The sequence below is a fragment of the Hydra vulgaris genome, chromosome 13, assembly GCF_038396675.1.
Source record: "Hydra vulgaris chromosome 13, alternate assembly HydraT2T_AEP".
NCBI lineage: Eukaryota > Metazoa > Cnidaria > Hydrozoa > Anthoathecata > Hydridae > Hydra > Hydra vulgaris.
In genome coordinates, this window is record NC_088932.1 from 52,629,632 (window position 1) to 52,650,314 (window position 20,683).

The window sequence follows — 20,683 nt, forward strand, 5'->3', positions numbered from 1 at the left end:
TGCTTTTAAAATCAATATAAAGCTCATGAAGGTTGCACAACAATAATTTTTTTTGTTGTGAAGGACCACTTTTAACCCTAACACAACCTTTTTTATCAGTCATAATTCTAGAATGTTCATCTTGGTGAAAAAAATCTTGAACCAAAGCCAGGTATTTTCTGGCCTATTTTCTTATCAGGTATATCAAGAATTCTGTTTTCACTTTTAAGTTTGAAAATTTGATTACTTCAAAAATTTTAGTTTCATGATATTAAGGAATGGTAAACTGACTGATCTATGAAGAGAACGAATTGTTTGGCGTACATCCTAACGAAAAAATCAACTTTTTAGGGTATTTGGGCAAATTTTCCCCCTCCTCAAATTTTTAAAAATATTTTTGGGAAATATTTTAAAATTATTATATATTTCTTCAAAAAATATTTTAGTTTTTACTTGTTAAAATATAAAAAAAGTCCTAAATTGCAAATCTAAATGATTTTTAAATAGATTTATAGAGTATTAAAATAACAAATATGTATAATATAATACAATTAAAAAAATCTAAGACATAATAAAATATAACTAGAATATATTAAAATAAGAAAGTCCATGAAAAATTGAGAATCAAACTCAAACAAAATTAGGCTTAAGGATAAACTTATAGATAAAGCAACATGATTTATAAATAATTTATTAAGTATTAAAATAACAAATATTATACAGAATATAATACAAAAAGTATCATTTACAAGACATACAATTTTATATAAAAGATAAGTAATCATATTATAATAGGGAAATCCAATAAACTTATGGATTTTAAAAATTTTTCACAGACTATTTCACAGACTTTCCAATGATTGATTCATATGAAATCATCTAAACTATATTGCTTGAGTATTCAATCACTGCACTTCTCAGTAGTTCTCCATGGTTTGATCTGGATTCAGATGTTGCGAATCTACTCAGAGTTTTCAGCATGTTGTGATGAACAGATTCGGAACATTGCTCAGCAAATATGCCTAATGGCATTCTAATATTGTTTAAGAAATTAATGAGGTGGTGTTCAATAATATGACCTTTCCACCCCATTGAGAGATTGTGGTTAAAGTTGATTTTAACATAAAGTTCAGTTTCCTAAATCAAAAGTAAAAAATAAATAGCTAGTATGCCTATGACTTAATATTTATAAATAAGAATTGTTTCCATGTTTATTTCTACATCATATTCAATAATTACTTTCCTAAATTTTCTTTTTTCAAACTTTTCTTAAAAATTATTTTCAAATTTTAATTTACCTTTAACTTCTTAACATACATTGCAATGGCATCTGCGTAACCCTCATGAAGTTTCATACCAAAGCACTTATCGACAACTAAAATGTTATGGTTAATGTTGAAAATTAACCATATAATTTAAAGTTATGTTTTAAATTGAAAAAATAGTTCATACACAAATATGTGTGTGTGTGTGTGTGTGTGTGTGTGTGTGTGTGTGTGTGTGTGTGTGTGTGTGTGTGTGTGTGTGTGTGTGTGTGTGAGATGTGTGTATAAATTACCTATAGAAAATGATTTTAACAGCTCAACAACTGGATTATAAGAAGGATAATGGTCAAAAATATGTTGTTCCAAATCAGGCAGAAGCTTCCGAATTTTGTTAGCATTTCTACCATCCAACCCACCTCTATTATATCCTTGCCAAATTATCCCATGGTTACTTAGCCATACAGCAATTTCAGGTTCTTTACATAAAACATTAGAAATCTCTGTAACAATCTTCATCAGCAAATGAAGTTCTGGTGGAGGAACTACATCAAGTACATATGTATCTCCAGCTACATCAAGCAGACATGGATGAATAATATTTTTGTAGATTTGCATAGAACATTTCTTAGATTCATTTTCAGCAAAGCTTGTATACAGCAACTTTAACTTATTGAAAGTTCTCAGTTCTCCCAGATTTGACTTTTCACCATTGTAATATAAACAAGAGTATTTTCCTCCATGTCCTGATAAGCCTAAAATTATATTTAGCAGTTTAAGATCTGCTGCTAAGTAGAACTTAAGTCTGTTGAGCATTATTTTCTCGATAATTATCTGAAGGTTTGCATGATTTTCAGTAACATTTTTGACAAATGCCAATACCAGAACTTTCTTAACACCAGTATTTTTGTTTTCTCGACAGTCAATATCTGTTTCTATATTAAAAACATTCATAACAAATTTTAAGGATCCTTGACCACCATCTATTCCAACACGAATAATAACTTTATCTACTTCTAGTCCCCTAACAGTGCAAATATGTTCAACAAGTGATTTGGAATCTTTCACATACACAAAATCTTTAATTACAGTATGTAGGATTTTTTTATTACCAACTATTTTCTTAGCTGTAAACTCCACTTTTTCTACTGCGTAATAATCATCAAGACTAGATGTTCATATCTTTATTTTCTTTGAAGTGTTAGCTTCCACTCCCAATCTACCCAAATCTTTTCTGCAATCCGTTGCAATTGAATTTATTGTAGAATCTGATAGATCGTGCTTTCTTTTTATACTATAGAAAGTTTGACTTGATATTGTTTTCATTGTCCTCTTCTTTCCTATCTGTAAACTTAACGGAGTCCCACCTGTCAACAATTTTATAGTTTCCCCCAATTGAATGTTTTGAACTTGTTGGATTTCTTTTAGAGATTTGGAGAGGACTTGTTCTACTGTTTTTAAACCTAAAATTTAACATTTAAAACTTGTCATAAGATTTAATAAGAACTGTTATACAGACTATAATTTATTTATTCTAATACCTTTTGAGATCATCAACATTCTTATGTTCTCCACAGTATCTTTCTTACTACAGGAATGTCGAATTCCAACTCCAATTCTTTGATAACAGTTAAAGCAAATTTTTTTAATAACTTCATTTGATATCTCAGGTTCATTTAAATAAACACTTAAAACATCCTAAGAAATAATTTTTTATACTTTATAAGTTATTATTAATGGTAACTCAATCAATTTTCGAATTGAATAAGTAAATTACAACTTATATTTTATGAAAGTTGATTTTCAAACGTTTGTTACTATGTTTACATTAAAAGTTATACATTACCTTAAGGTTTACCTCTTTGGATTTATCTCTTGTCATAACACATAGTGGACAGTCACAGGTTGACTCTGCATCACCTATATATATATATATATATATATATATATATATATATATATATATATATATATATATATATATATATATATATATATATATATATATATATATATATATATGTAAATTATGTTAGTGTATTTTACAAATAGAGTGCTCAATCTTCTTAAAGAACAGAGCAATAATAAATTAGTAAAAAGCACTTATCTAACTGTTATCTTCTACTTTAAGTTTCACCATTGCTGGATCATCAGGAACTCTTCCTGATGATCCAGCAATGGTGAAACTTAAAGTAGAAGATAACAGTTAGATAAGTGTTTTTTACTAATTTATATATATATATATTTTACCTTCTTTTTGTGTCTTTTTAAAACATCGCAACACTTATCATTCTATAGTAGAAATATCGGTTCTAAAACCTGCTCATGATGTTAACAAACAGTCTTTATCTCTTCGTATGATGTAGTCTCAAGCAAGCCAGACCTCCAAATATAAGTATCTTGAAAATCCTTTTCTATATTACAAAAATCTTTTAATCCTTGTTTCCGAAGGAAACATTTTGTGACATTCATCATTTAAAACGTTTCCAAATCCACAAGATTCCATTTTATCAATATACTATTATTTATTATCCTTAACAAAGATGCAAGAAAAACGTATAATCCATTCAATGTGTTCATGGGGTCAAGGTTGTTCAGGTATTAGAAAATTTTACATCATTAACGAGCATTCTAACTTTAATTTTACAATGTTATAAACATTTCTAAATAATAAAACTACTAAAAAAACAGAAACAGCAAGTCAGCAACATCTAAAAAAACATTTCGATATAGCCATGCTTTACACTACCTCGCAAACAACTTAATTTATAAGATTCTTTTTTTCCCCACACTTTCTTAACTCCATCCGATGAGATGAGGTTGTATTTTGACTCATCTGGCTACAAAATTCTTTTCCAATATGATATCGGCATTTTTTTGTATTTCTTTGCAAATTGATATCAGCATTTTTTTGTATTTCTTTAGCTGCCGAAATAAATCTATTTTTTTTCACATTATATTGTTTTAAAGATTATATTGCGATCAATTGCGCTGGTGGTCTTGCATTTTCGTCCTTTGCCAGCCACACTAGCAACGGTTCCAATTAGATTATGCTTCTTAACAATTGAGGACAAAGTCGTAAAAGGAATTCCTGTTTCTTTTTGGATCTGTCAGCAGAATTTTCCTTGATTTTTCAAATCAACTATCAGGGTTAGTTGATGGAAAGAAAAATGTTGTTTTGTTGACGCCGTTTTGCTGAAACACTATATTTTATTTCTAGAACGATAGTGTATTTAAAAATTTATATATATATATATATCTATATATATATATATATATATATATATATATATATATATATATATATATATATATATATATCAATATATATATGTATATATATATATATATATCAATATATATATGTATATATATATATATATATCTATATATATATATATATATATATATATATATATATATATATATATCTATATATATATATATATATATATATATATATATATATATATATATATATATATATATATATATATATATATATATATATATATATATATATATATATATATATATATATGAATTATTTTAAATTTTTTCTTCTAATATTATTTTAGGTTATTTCTAGCCACAGTAATATTATATACAGTTTATATATATATAAAATATATATAGATATATATATAATATATATAAATATATATATATATATATATATATATATATATATATATATATATATATATATATATATATATATATATATATATATATATATATATATATATATATATATATATATATATATATATATATATATATATGTAAACTGTATATAATATTACTGTGGCTAGAAATAACCTAAAATAATATTAGAAGAAAAAATTTAAAATAATTCGTAGTATGTATATAAACTTTAGAATGTACATAAATCTGCAAAAAATTTTTTAAGGCTTGGAAGCGATGGTGTCAGCAAATTCTATCTGCTTTAAGGTATATTTTTAAAACTTAGAAGTGCTAATTATTATGAATGTGTTGTTTAACAATCTAACAATTCTGGTGAATTAATACTTTATTTTACACAATCTATGATATGCATAACCTGTATGCTGTGTTTGATATGCATAACCTGTATGCTGTGTTTGAATTTCACTTGTTGTTTTAAAAATACAGTAAGCAATCTGTAACCTCTTTATATTAATGATGAACTTGATAGTAGTAGTAGTAGTAGTAGTAGTAGTAGTAGTAGTAGTAGTAGTAGTAGTAGTAGTAGTAGTAGTAGTAGTAGTAGTAGTAGTAATAGTAGTAGTAGTAGTAGTAGTTGTTGTTGTTGTTGTTGTTGTTGTTGTTGTTGGTAACGACATTGAAAATCATACTGAAAACTTAAAGTTTTGTATGATTTTAAATTTTTGTTTAACTTAGAAAAATAGTTATTTTTGACAATTTTCACAAAATATTTTCAGATTTCTAAATTAAATTTGAAAAAGTCTATCGTTTACAAATTACTTAACTTTTTAGTTAGTAAATATCCATCTGTTTTTTAAAAAATATCAAAACTTACAAATAATCAGACTGTTGCAGTGCGTATAGTATTTCAAATCTTGCACTGACAACTATTTGTCTTAAGAAAACAAATTTGGTTTAAATAGTTTAAATATTAAGTCAGTTTCAGTATTGAACTAGTATACCTGAAATTTTGTTTTATTCCAGCTTTTATGTATTTTCTATTTTGGTTGATCACTAAAAGGTGCACATGTTAATTTTTTTAAGATATACAAAATGTATGTATGTATGTATATATACATTATATACATACATACATTTTTTTTTTTATGTTATTCACCTCCTCAAGGCCAATAAGGCCACTACAGATGAGGAGGCTACTTAATAGTGGTTATAACCCTCTCTCAACTCTATAACTCCGAAACACGAACCTTGACAAACAAGGCCGCTGCGAGGAGAAACAAGTTGAGCGCGGTACTACCAGGGACATAGTGGGGATCGAACTCGGAACTCTCGTTTATAAAGCGAATGCTATACCACTACACCACTACCGCATTTACATTTACATACATACATACATACATACATACATACATACATACATACATACATACATACATACATACATACATACATACATACATACATACATACATATATATATATATATATATATATATATATATATATATATATAGAGTCAATAATAACATTTTCACTTGATGTATTATCTAAAATTATAACAATATACAAATTTATCTATAAATAATTTATTTAGCTCTACTTGCTTTTTGTTAACAACATAACATCAGTTATGAAATCAATAAAAGTTAAAGAATTTGTAAAAATATAACTAAAATACCTAAGACCTTTATAATAGCATAGAAGGTTCAATTAATTGGCCCCTTTATTAAAAACCCTCATTAAAGAGAGAGAGGCTAAAAGTTGAAAATAACAACATCATTATGATTTTTTAAATAAGTTATTATGAGGATTGCAAATATTTTTTGTAAATGCCAATACCAGTGCACAAAACAATGGTCAAAGGTTAAAGACTGCTCAAAACAACCAAAATAGCTGTTTTGACCTTCCAAAATAAATTGTTGCTGGTCAAAATTGACTAGTTTTTGTAATTGACTAAAAGTAATTGACTAAAAAAAACTTTTTTAACCAGTCTTTTTTTTTACTTCACAATAAAAGCAATGGATGCCTTTTATATACTTGGTTAAAGTTTTTATTTTTATTTTTATTTTTTTGTCAGTAAATAAAATTATTTTTCTTCAAACTTTTTTTCTCTTAATTTTTTTTTGTTATTTGATTTTTCTTCATTAAATGTTTTTAAAAAACTCTTAAAATTTTACATAATAACACAAAAACAAAAGATCATAAAATGGATTCTTTAATGGTACTAGTAAACAAAATTATTTTTACCTTAACTATGTAGAATTCTGGTTTCTTTCTAACTTCTAACTGCTGGCTAATTATTAATACAGTAAATTTCAAATCGCATTTAAATTTACTAAATTAAAATCATGTTTCAACATTTTCAAGTAAGACAAACTAATAAATAAACGATAAAATTTTCTAAAAAGCGATAAATTTAATTTGATTATATTGCAATTATAAATATTTCTGTATTATAATCTTAAATTTATTAGTGCCAATATGGTAAAAAATCTGAAAGTTTGAGAAAAGGTGTCTATTACATGAACTTTTCAATTTGATAAAAAGAAGAGTGTAGTAAAAAGTTGATATGTGTAAAGTAGTAATTTAATTAAAATATACAAAAATAACCCATATTTTAAATAACAATAATCTTGCAATGCTTGTTTTTTTAACTATAAAAACAAACAATTTAATGGTCTTGTTCTCAAACACGCATACCATTTGTTAAACCAGTTTACTTAAGGACCTCCTAATAATGGTTTTATTTAGCAAATTAAGGTTGTTCAGGTGACTGTGATCATTTAAAAGTAATGTTATTCTTTTGGGTTAATATATAAAGAACATTAGAAATAATAATATTATTTGTAACATTTTTTATCTACCTTAAATGGGATATTTATTAATTTTGAAAAGTACTATTTATTGTTCTTATTTTTGTTGTACATGCATATGTTATACATATAGTTGATTATACATATAGTTGATTATACATATAGTTGATTATACATATAGTTGATTATACATATAGTTGATTATACATATAGTTGATTATACATATAGTTGTTATACATATAGTTGATTAAATAGTTGAGAAACACAATTTCCAACTTTTTCGAACATTTGATCTTTGACAGGAAACTGATGATGTTTGAAAAAAAAAATTAGAATCTGATGAAGCTTACTTAAAGTGAGAAACAAAAACCTGTTTACCACCAGAAACACCTGCAAAAACCTCTGCATCAATATAGTTATTTTAAAGAGCGCTAACTTTTATTCAAGTGCGATTGCAAAACCCAACTTTCAGATCTAAATTTTTAAGTAACATAATTACGCAACCAGTTTTCAATTTTAAACTATGAGGAAGCCTGAAAGAGTTGAGCTGTTCAAAAACTCAACAGAAAAGTTATTTCTTTCATCAAGGTCATCAGTTTCAATTTGATCTTTTCTTCATTCATTGATAAAGAATTGACATAAGTGGGTGTTAAAATCACACATTTAGATTATTCTTCTTGCTCAGCATCTCCAAATATCTTTTAAACAAATGAGTCATTTTATCTATTAATGCACTGATGCGGTATTTCAATTCATTTTTTAAAAGGATTCTCTTTTTTGACAGACATAGTTTCACTACCAAGTTTTAATAGCCATTGGGAAAATTCTCCCTCCTTGTCATGTAATCTCATATTTTCAGTTAATGCAAACTTTTGCACCCATTTCAAACTGGGAAGAACAAATTATATAATTTTAGTTGGTTGTTTTCTTTTCACAACAGGCAGCATTTGCCTAAAGTCACCACCAAAATCAATGACTTTTCTTTTGAAGTTTGAATATACCATGCAATGTAAATCCATTTATAAGAAGAGTTGCTGCTATGCTAGTCCTTGCAGCTGTAGCAGATTTAAAATCCCTATTAATGGTTTCAGAAATCAAATTATATGTAAAAAAATTTTCCAGTTCCAGCTGGGTTATCAATGAAAAGCAATTGAGAATGTTCATTTTTTACACTTGGTTGCTGATTCAGTGCAGCAAAGATAGCATTACATACATTTAATCGATTGACATTTAGCATCTCATTTAATTGGTTTCTTTAATTAATTTTAAATTTAATTAATTATTGAACATTTCCATCAAAATTTTCCAGACTAATATTTATGAACTCGTTAATAACAAGCAGATTGTAATCAGCCAGCCTTTTACCAATTTGATTAATTATCTTTTTAATTTAATAAAGAATAGCTTGTTCAACTATTAGAAGTAGGCTGAGTGATGAATGAAATCCTCCATCTTAAAAAGTTTGTATGTATTCCAAAGATGCAAAGAATTGTCAGGTTCACAAAAGGTCAGAATAATTAAAAATAACAGTTTAATTTGCATTGGCATATGTGTTAAAACCACATTAGAAAGATTATTTCGCCTTTTAGTGTAATCTTGCCACAAACCAATTAAAACACTTTCCATTTACAATGATTATCAACAAATATAAAGTGATAAGGAATATCTGCATATGAATAGCGACAGAGAGTCGCTAATTCGAAATTCAATTCAAACCATGCTGTAAGATGTGTATCACATTGAGCACCACAATATGAAGCCTATAACACTGTTGCAACCTAAACAATACAAATGTGTGTATAACACTGTTGCAACCTAAACAATACAAATGTGTGTATAAACAGTTATACACCATTGCAACCTAAATAATATGAATGTGTGTATATACAATTTCTTATAGTCTGAATAAAAATCATAGTGACGTGTGCAAATCCAGTAATTTCTACATCAAGAAGGGGATTTAAAAAAAAAAAAGTAACCCACAAATGAATATAAAATGTTTTGCAGTTGATTTTTAATCAAAATTTTTTGCATCACTGGTTTCTGCATACTTATAACAGAAATTTTTTAGATTTATCACCGTTTGAAAACAATATTGCTAAATATTGTTATTATTTGTTGTGAGTTGTTTAAAAAATTGTGTGTGACTGTTGCACTTTATGTTATGATAGTTTAAATACCATTTTCATTAGTGTAACAATGATTAATTATTTATATTTAATTATTATTTTTAGCTTTCTTCATACATGTGAGCCTCCAGTTGTCCATGGTAACTTAAACTGTGAAACTATACACATTCAACATAATGGTCTTGTAAAGATTGAAACAGGTGAAAAATATTCACACAATTAAAGAATTTTAAACATTCCAATTCCATGTGATTACAAAAACATCAACCATCATTGCAATTTGAAAACTAATATGTCAAAAATAATTTAAACTTGCTAGTTTTAATTTAAAAAAACAATTCAAATTTCCTTTATTTACACCTTATTTACATTTATATACAATTATAACTTATGCACTAATTATTTATTACCTTTGTTTTGTTTTAAAAATTTATTTGCAGTATTTATAACCAAAATATTTTTATAAGGAAACTTGAACAAATACATGTTGAATTAAATTGTAAATTTTTGAACTTAAAATAAAAATTGCATGGAACAAAAGAATAATAACATTTTTCTAATATTGCATCTGTATATGAAGTTTTCTATCAAATCGGTATTTGCTGACTTTATCTACTAGTGATCCGAAAGTATTTTAATCTCTTTTCTCATCAATTGGCCCATCACAATTACAACATTAGTGTTTTTTACTGTGACCCATTGTTTTAGAAAAAACTTTAGTAGCATCAGCATAGGTGTTCTTCTGTATTACGGATCTTTCAACAACTTTTTTTATCTTCTTCATTATAACGCAATAAGATTTAGAAAATCATTATTTATCTATCAGTTCATAATGGTTTTCCTATATGCCTTACAGGTGATCAATTTATGTACACATTAACAGGAAGATTTACTCCTGTTGCAAGTTTTATATTTGTTTGTTACTACTTTCAGTACAGCAAATAGCCTAATAGCAGTTGTCATCTTCTTGCTTTAGTTTTCCAAACTTTTTAACTTAATGACCACCATTTAACCAGGAAGTTTCTCTAGCTTTATTGAAAATCTTACCTTTCTATTTAAAATACAGGTTTGTCTTGCAACTTACACAAACATACCAGTTAAGCAACTCCTATAATATTTTTAGGGGTTGCTTAAACTGGTCCCTAAAAAGTATATCTAAAAAAAATTTTAAGTATGTCTTTTTGGGTCTCAAATGAAGCAAAATTGTTTAAAAGTTTGTAAAAGTAATAATTATTTTACAAAAAATATATATATATATTCAAATCAAAAAACTTATGTGATGAAATAGTTGTTTTTTATTGTGTATATAGTGATAATTATATCTTTTTTTTATAACTAGTGGCTCCTGATGCGATTCATAACTACGTTAAATCATTCAAACATCCTGGAAAATATGTGCATTTTGTTGCACCAGAATATGGCAAGTGTTTTGAATTTAAAGATAAAATTAAGATGTTTGAATTTTATTTTATTTTTTAATTTATTTCTTTTCAAAGTGTATGAGCTGGGTACAGTTGAGAGAGCTAATTATTTTTGATTTTTTCTTTCTTTAAATGCAATCACTTCCTTTGAACAGTTACAATATATTGATGTATATATTAGTTTTATTTAAACACAAGAAACTGACCATACAACTATAATTAAATTGTGATAATTCTAATATATATTGTATATATACAGTTAATTCCCAATAACTTGAATCTTCAAATGACCAAGGAAAATGGTTTGACTCAAGGAATGAAGCAATTTTCTGTTAAGTTGAACTTTGGTTAATATGAGACATTAGTTTGAGTTAAGGCAATTTTTCTTTATTCAATGCTAAAGTATATACATTAAATATACAGAATTATTTTAATAAAAGGGTAAAAATGTGAAAGAAGTTATGTTTAGTTTTCATGCTGTGCACTTAAATGATAACATTGGAAATGTTTAGCAACACAATGACTTCCTAATTATTTGGTAATCAACCAATCAAAGAAAGAAACTGCTTTTGATTTTCATCTTTCATAATGCTTGAGTTAAAGAATACTTTAAGTGCTATTCTTCGTTCTGTGCAATGTGCTGATGACCTTTATTTAATGACCTTTATTTGATGAACCTTTATTTGATGAACCTTGTTCTTCATTTCAATATATGTTGAATCCATTTCCCACTCTCAAGATTTTTTCATTAAAAATTATTAAGCTTTTTCTTAATAATTAGATTGAAAAGTTCTGCAGTGCATTGTATGATGAATGAAGACAATGGACTATGACAATCAAATATGGCAGCATCAAGTCTTTTGAGACATTTCTACCTTGGCTGCTATTTTAGGTTGTTTGCCATGTCTTTCATGGTGTTTTTTTCGACACGGTAAACAAAGAAAGCCAATCCTACTAAATGTTCAGAAAAATACCATAGGTGGAGATGAAAGGCTTTTGCTGCAGCAGTTGCAATAGTACAATTTGGATATTCTTAAATCCATTGAAGGAGCTTGGCATCATTGAATGGTGTAAGTTCAGCTAACTTCATTCCAAAACTGTCCATATATAAATACTACAAAAAGAATAACGTCTTTTATTACTTTTTTTTTCCCTTGCAGTAAAAACAAATTGATTTATTTCAAATTATTACAAAATATATTTCTAGACAATATGTAGCCTTGGCCATCCAATGTGCATTGTGTGTTGTTCTTCATTCCTTGTTGAGTACAGCTTTTTGTTGATTGCTGGCAATTGTTTCTGAAAATGGTAAAAAATGTCCCACTTGAGATTCTCCACTGGTTCCAAATGCAGTTGTGAAAATGGTGGAAAGCATAACTTCAAACACATGGTGCCTGCATGCTATAAATATAAGATTATGGTTAAGATAAGCTGCATTATTGTGCAGGCACCAATGTTTAACCCAGTGTTAGATAAAGTAATGTCAAAAATCAGTCCCCAAACATGTTCATTTAATTTCCAATCTTCAAGAGCCTTCATACAAGCATCAGCCTGTTGCTCACCTGTGCGTCGACCAATCTTTAAAATGCCCTGCAATTGTTCCATTCCACCACTAGTCACAAGGATGGCAATTCTATCCACTTTTTATTGACCACCAGTGAAATCAGGTAATAGCTTTCCTTCCCAATGCAAAAGAAGGGGATTATTAGGCGAGAAATTGACCTTGTCAGCTTGTCGCCACTTCGCTAACTTATTGCCTGGTTCTGCGGGTTGTGCTGTACAACAATGATAAATCTTTTACTGCCACTGTTCCAACCGCAATAAGTGTACTACGATCAAAAATATTAACCTGATGAAGAAACTATATAATAATATTTGATAGAACTTTCATCTTCTTTTTCGTTGAACCACTTGTGTTGGAAATGGAAGGAATCTGATATTCATCATCATCCAAGGAACTAGCTATGTTCTTATGAAACTTATGAAACTAATTCAACGAAAGAGATTTTTATTCTTCCAAACTTCTTGTATCGCGATTTTATTTTTAACTATTTATGTTATAAAAAATAATATCAAACAAAAACGCAACTTCTTATTGATTTAGTATTGAAGTATAATTTAGTGACTAAGTTTTGCTTCGTTGTTTTGATATATGTATTTTAAAATGTTACTCTGTTAACTTAATTAACGGTTAATGGTTTTTATATTTCTTGATATTTTTTATTCAAATTAATTGTTTAATTTTTTTCTAAAATTTCTTTTTTAAATTACGTTACGTTATCTTTAAAATATAACGCAAGAATAATTTGAAATAATAATAAATAAGAATAATAACTTTTCATTTAATAAATATTGACATCATTACTTAGTTTTCTTTTCGAATGTCCTTAATTGCGAACATTCTAAACAACAGAATCGTTTTAAATTTGAGTTTAAATAAATAATAGTTAATAAAAAATCTATACTATGAACAAAAACTAATTTTAAAAATTACTCTATTATTAATATTTATTTTTATTATAAACGATGTGTGGAATATTACAAACAATAAATCAAATAAATTTTACTTGATATTTTCACAAGATTAAAAATACTCCACGGTTTTAATTTTCATATAATGGTTTTCTAATTTTCTATTCTTATCTTATTTGCGCATTTTTGGTTTTCTAATTTTCTATTCTTATCTTATTTTGCGCATTCACATTGTGTTTCCACGTGCACATTCCGTTATTGAAATTAGTGACGGTTAACGACTTTAAACTACTCATTCATTACTTTAGTGCAAAAGAGAACGACGTAGTGCTTTTTATATTTTATATCAGTTGTTTGATAACAGAATATCTTTAATAAAAAATCTTTTTTAAATATTTTATGAAATTAAAAAAATAATCTTGAACTATTCGACGAGCGTTATTTTATACGCTCGTTATAAGCTGAACGAGCTTTGTTTATCGCGCCTAGAACGTTTGAAAATACCGTTTACGGGCGCGTTTTACGAGCGGAGCGCGATCGCGCTCGCTTCATCACAAGCCCTGTATTATTGTATATTAATACCCATATAATTACTAATGCTTGGTTAATTTATCTTATAAAACATGGCAACCTCTAAAATTGCTTCTATTAGTCTAATTTTTGGTACACATGATCCTAGGTGATAAATTCAGGCAACCTTGAGGAGAATATATTTTTCTATTACAACACGAATCACCTTAACATATATATATATATATATATATATATATATATATATATATATATATATATATATATATATATATATATATATATATATATATATATTTAAACAACTTTAAAAAGTATTCTACACAATAGAGTGCTCAATGTTCTTAAAAGAACAGAGCAATTATATTAGTAGTAGAAAATCACTTAACAAAAATTTTTTCCATTTAACACTGTGTTTCATCAACAAAGATTCATCAGAAATGGGTGATCAAATTAATAAAACTTCAATTTATACCAAAAATTAAATTACAGGAAGTTGCAAATGTCTTAACTACTGTAAATTTTCACACATTTGTGGAATTTTTCCATTTTTTTCCATTCACCCTCTGTTATGCCAATATATTGTTTATCAGGTACATTCTTAGAGGAAACAACACATTTATATACCACATTTTTTGATAAACATTGGACAATTGATTTTTTGTTTACAATTACAATTTTCTGTAGTTTTTTCATTTAGGATTTCTTTTTTGTGTAACAAAGCCTTATTGTGACCTTTTATAATTCTTTCCATATTTTTTGTGCAACTGTAGCTAACTTTAATTGTATTTCGATTAAAAATTTTATGTAATTTATTAGATCGCGCGAAATGCTTATCGACCAATTTTAAAAACACTTTTCCTATGTTAGTAGAAACATTTTTGCTATATGGGGGGTTGAACCAAATTAGATTTCTAGTTCTATTTCGTTTTTTTGTATTCTTTTTTTCAGGGTCAAATTTTAGTTCAAAATTTTCAAAACCACTTTTTTTTAGGGCATCTTCAAATATTTGTTTAGAGGAATTGAATACATTTTCATTTGAGGAGTTTTGGTTTAGTCTGTTATTAATTGAAATCGGGATTTGTTTTAGAACTTGGGGTGGATGGTTAGAGTTAATGTTAATATATAATAGTTCATCGTTTGGTTTTTTGAAAGGCTTATATGAATTTTCAGAGAGGTTAAATGTGACATCAAGAAAATATAGTCCAACAAATTCACAAATTTCTGCTCCGTCACAACTGCCCATTGTTACATCAAAGCAGTCATGTATGTTTTTCTTTTTCCAAGTTTCCTTATTAAAATAAAGTAAGGTTTTTCTACAATGTTTTATTATACGGATTGTGTCATCAGGAATAGCTGTGTGTCTTTTTGCAAATTCAATAGTCTTATCTAAAAATCTGTGGTTATTGAGGGGTAAAAATCATTAATGTCAAATTGAATAAATGTGCAGTCATTTTTATTTTCGATCATGGAGAACCAATTTATAACATCAGTGGTATTTTTCCACTGTTGCAAATTTAATTTATTTCTAAGAATATTATTAATTTTGTCCAATTTAATTTTGGTTATATGTCCAATCTCACTTTTTGAGGGAACCAATAACTATAAGATAGTAGATGTAGCAGCACTCCCTTGCGGGTCAGGCTATTTGTCAGTCGATGTAGCAGCACTCCCTTGCGAGTCAGGCTATTTGTCAGTCGATGTAGCAGCACTCCCTTGCGAGTCAGGCTATAAGATAGTCGATGTAGCAACACTCCGCGCATGATTTATAGTAAAAAATATAAAAATAAAAACATTTTACTAAAAAAAATAAAAATAAAAACATTGTTTATATTGTTAAAAACATTCAGAATGTTTCAAAAATATTCTGGTCAATTAAATTTGCGTTTTTGCGGCTTTTTTAAAAAACGATTAATTTGTAATTAAATTAATGGTTTTTACTTTCTGACAACACGCAAATGTTGGACGAAAGTCAAAAGTAATTAAAAGTAACATATGTGTTGGCGTAGGAATCACTTTTTTCCTTCCGCTCTTCCCAAAGACAACAAACTATAGATCTATATATATATATATATATATATATATATATATATATATATATATATATATATATATATATATATATATATATATATATATATATATATATATATATATATATATATGTATGTAGTAGTGGTAATGCGGTAGTGGTGTAGTGGTAAAGCGCTCGCCTCATAAGCGAGAGGTTCCGAGTTCGATCCCCACCACGTCCCTGGTAGTACCGCGCTCAACTTGTTCATCCGCGCAGCGGCCTTGTTCGTCGAGGTTTGTGTTTCGGAGTTATAGAGTTGAGAGAGGGTTATAACCACTATTAAGTAGCCTCCTCATCTGTAGTGGCCTTCTTGGCCTTGAGGAGGCGAATAACAAAAAAAAAAAAAAAAAAAAATGTATATGTATATATATATGGGCTATTACGCAAGAAATAGTGAAACAAAAAAGCAAAAAAGTTATGAAAACACATACTAAACTTCTTAACTCTTTTTTTTAACTATTTAAAAATACTTGAAAGCTAAAAATTTGTTAGAAGAAATCATTTTATCATACCATAGCATGGTTTTAAAGTTGTAAGAGTTGTATAAATGTGTTTTGACACATATTTACAGTTGTCTAGCATTAAAAATTGTATCGTATATCCATAATTAAGAACTTTGATAATGCTATAGTGCATTTTTTTAACATAATAAACATGGTTTTTAATGATCATTTATACTTTTTTTCTTACATCATTGATTATGCTGTTTTATTTGTTGTTTTTAAACATTGGATTTTTTGTTAAAATCATAAAAGAACATAGAAGTGATTATAAAACTTCTAGTAAAAACTATGAAACCAGCATATAAAAACATCAATATGTTCTAAATACACGCACTAAATGATTTTTGTTTTTAACATGCTGTTTGCTGCATTAAGTCTGACAAAGTTGTTTTGTTTGACTTTAATGTTGTAACTAGGGTTTCTCAAACGGGATCCCAGGGATAAAAGTGGCAGCGGGATTTCCCGGGATATTACTGTTTTATCCCGGAACATAATTTTTTTTTAATTTTACATATGATAACTGTTTGAACTAATTCGACCGAAAATAAGAAAAATATTATTGCATTTAGTTTCATTTTTATGTGTTCATATCTTATATTAAAACCTAGAACAACGAGAAATATTGTTGAAACTATCTTAAACTAACTCAAGGAATCCATTGCAATTTGCAATGCGATAATTTCTTTTTCTCGTTATTATAAAATATGAGTAAAATATAAAGAAGACTTCTTGCGTCAAAAACAGTAAGTTTAATTTTTAAACTTCTAAATTATTGAAAAGTTAAACTTTTTCTGTATTAAAATATTTAATAATTTTTGTATTTAAAAAATGGCAAACAAAGACATATAAAGACATAGACTTTACCTTGAGTTGTTTTACGATTCAATTTAGTTATACCATGTCAATTGTAAATGGATCGAAAGCATGGCAGTATTTTTATAAAGAAAAATCTAGCAAATCTGCAATCTGCAAAAACACACATAAAGATTTGGATTTAAGTATGATGCGTCAACATGAAGATACTGGTTCGGAAATTAAAATTGTGCAAAAGAAAATCACATTGTTAGTTAAACAGCAGACTATTGAGGAAATTTTGTCAAAGCTACCAACGGTGGATAGCTTCTAAATAAATCCCATAACAAAAAGTGAATTTATTAGAAAATCATTGTCTGAAAAATGCATGTTATTACCAAAAAATCCATCCCATGTTATAAGTATGATAAAAAAACAGTATGATTTAGCTAAACAAACTGTGGTTTTAGAGATAACAAAAGAAATATCTAACGGGTCGCGATTTTCTTTATCGTTAGACGAATATACACTACCGTGCTAAAGTCTCCTCTCATTTGTAATATTTCAATAAAGTAACAAAAGTTTGCAAGAAAATTGCGTTTATTTTTAATTGTTTATTAAACAATGAATTAGACAGTAAATACAATACATTTTAGGATGATTTTAAATATATAAAATCAATAAAATGTTAATATACAAAGTTGTAAATGTTAAATTTTATTTTCATCAATATGAGACCCCTTGGAGCGTATAACAGCAGCACATAATCTTGGCATTCGGGCTAATAATTTATTCATGGTTTCCGCTGTTATCTCATTCCAAGCTTTTTGCAAACGTTCCCATAGCATTTGCTGAAATATTATGGTACATGTGTTTATCCATGGTAGATGTGATTTTAACTAAATCTCCAGTTAACCCATTGCCAAAACATCCCCAAAGCATAATATTACCACCTCCATGTTTTACAGTACTTTGTATACATTGAGGAAGCACTCTTTCATTAGGTAAACGCCTAACATGCACGCGACGTCGGGTACCAAAAAGTTCGAACCTACTCTCGTCTGTCCATAGAACTTTCTTCCAATCTTCTAATCCCCAATTTTTATGCATTTTTGCCCATTCCAATCTTTTCTTCTTATTTACTGCCCTCAACAAAGGTTTACGTGCAGCAACGCGTCCAATTAAGTTGACTGATCTTAGTCTTCTTTTTACAGTATCAGTTGATACTGGCTTTACCCTTGTTTTGTTGAGTTCTGCTGTTAAAGTTGTGGCTAGAATTTTTCTATTTCTTTTGCTTGACACAACAATAAACGTATCTTCTTGCCGTGATGTAACTCTTGGTCTTCCAGAACGTGATCTGTCACTGTTGGAACCAATATCATGCAATCGTTGTAGAGCATATCTCACACCTGATTCGGATATTTTTAACCTGGAAGCAATTTTTCTATATGAATAACCTTCTTCACGTAAAATACATATTTTGCCACGAAGTTCTTCACAATATTCTTTCTTTACTTTCACCATTTCTCAAATTCTTTATTAAATTCAAGACATTAAATGCGCACACTAATGCCATTTTCAAGTATAAATATAAACATAAGTCTATTAAAAGCAACCAATTAAAATTACTGAAAACATTCTTACCATGCCGGAAAGTATCATGCTACTGTCAAACCTAAGCTTACAAAAAATATAAAACTTTAGTTAAAACTTTTGTGCAGTTTTAAATTTAATAAAGAATACTGAAGAACTTTATATGTATTTTACGTGAAAAAGGTTATTCATATAGAAAAATTTCTGCCATGTTTTTAGCAGCAGAACTCAACAAAACAAAGGTAAACAAAATTATTTGAAACAAAAAGAAAAGGAAAAAGTATGCAAAATTATGATTTGGCCTCATCAACTTTTTATATTAACATTTTATTCTTTTTATATATTTAAAATCATCCTAAAATGTATTGCATTTACTGTTCCTTGCAAATATTACACATGAGCGGAGACTTTTGCACGGTAGTGTACATCATTAAAAAATCGATGTTATTTAAATGTGAATTTACACTTATTAACAAAGTTTTGGAACCTGGGATTGACTCCAATAGCTGGATCACTTCCTGCAGAAAATTGTCCATCTGGTTGAAAATAAACTGTCAGATTTTAATTTATCAATTAAAAAGCACATCATAGCTAGTGTCACTGACGGAGCATCTGTAATGAAAAAATTCGGATGGCTAAGTGATATTGAACATCAGCTGTGTTATGCCCACGGACTTCATTTGACAATATGTGATGTTCTTTACAAAAAGTCAGACTCTTCAGCAAAATATATTGAATCGCAGTTGCAAGATTCCGATGAAAGTTTGAGTGATTACGATGAGTTTGATGATGTCTTTGACTGTAATGATGAGTCATACAGCTCAACAGGTGTTACGTTTATTGATGATTTACAAAATAGCGTAAATATAGCCTTAACAATTCGGAAGGTTCAAAAAGTGGTTCAAATGTTCCGCAAATCATCTCTTAAAAATGATGATTTTGCAAATCTACGTAAAATCTATGTTTCATAAAGAACTGAAGCTGATATTAGATGTCAAAACAAGGTGGAATAGTCTTGTTGCAATGTTAGAAAGATTCCTTAAAGTAAAAACATGTGTACTAAAAGCAATGATCAATTTAAAAAAAGTTCTGAATATCTCCGAAGATGAGAATGCGATTATGAATGCCATAACAATTTCTCTGCAAGCGATAAAAATTGGAATAGAAAGACTTGGTAGAAATAATTATACTCTACTTGACACAGGTGTAATGATATTCATTTTGGATGATTTGGCGGAGAAAAAAAATTTGGTAGCTAATAAATTGCTTCAATCTGTGCAGTAGAGAATTGTAGAACGCAGAAATTAGTAAGCAACCATGGCTATGGCCGAGGCCAGGTTTGATAACACATAGCCGCATATAACATAACAGTAGTTGAAGTGAGTCGTGATAATAAAAGCATGGTTTCTGACCTGTCAATACCTCAACCTGTTGCTCCAAAATTATTAGGCAAAAGTATTTTGAC

The 20,683-nt window shown here is 27.8% G+C and overlaps 2 protein-coding genes across 3 annotated transcripts in view; one reads left to right on the forward strand and one right to left on the reverse strand.

Moving 5' to 3' along the window:
• Nucleotides 1-20,683, forward strand: part of LOC100210041 (nuclear receptor-binding protein) — a 66,763-nt gene that overhangs the window by 25,274 nt on the left and 20,806 nt on the right. The window contains exons 6-8 of the mRNA XM_065816754.1: nucleotides 5,155-5,195; nucleotides 9,938-10,032; nucleotides 11,172-11,252. Coding sequence (XP_065672826.1) covers nucleotides 5,155-5,195; nucleotides 9,938-10,032; nucleotides 11,172-11,252 — 217 coding nt within the window. The remainder of the gene's footprint in view (nucleotides 1-5,154; nucleotides 5,196-9,937; nucleotides 10,033-11,171; nucleotides 11,253-20,683) is intronic.
• LOC136090315 (uncharacterized) lies at nucleotides 1,258-3,157 on the reverse strand. 2 transcript variants are annotated; one of them, XM_065816752.1, is made up of 4 exons: nucleotides 3,088-3,157; nucleotides 2,783-2,939; nucleotides 1,538-2,704; nucleotides 1,258-1,354 (listed from the first exon to the last, which is right to left on the reverse strand). In XM_065816752.1, exons 3-4 carry the CDS (start codon nucleotides 2,193-2,195, stop codon nucleotides 1,269-1,271), a joined length of 744 nt encoding a protein of 247 aa, XP_065672824.1. In that variant the 5' UTR covers nucleotides 2,196-2,704; nucleotides 2,783-2,939; nucleotides 3,088-3,157; the 3' UTR covers nucleotides 1,258-1,268. The 2 variants fall into 2 exon arrangements, with proteins under 2 accessions (XP_065672824.1, XP_065672825.1); XM_065816753.1 differs by lacking the exon at nucleotides 1,258-1,354 and having other exon boundaries at nucleotides 2,146-2,704; nucleotides 3,088-3,151.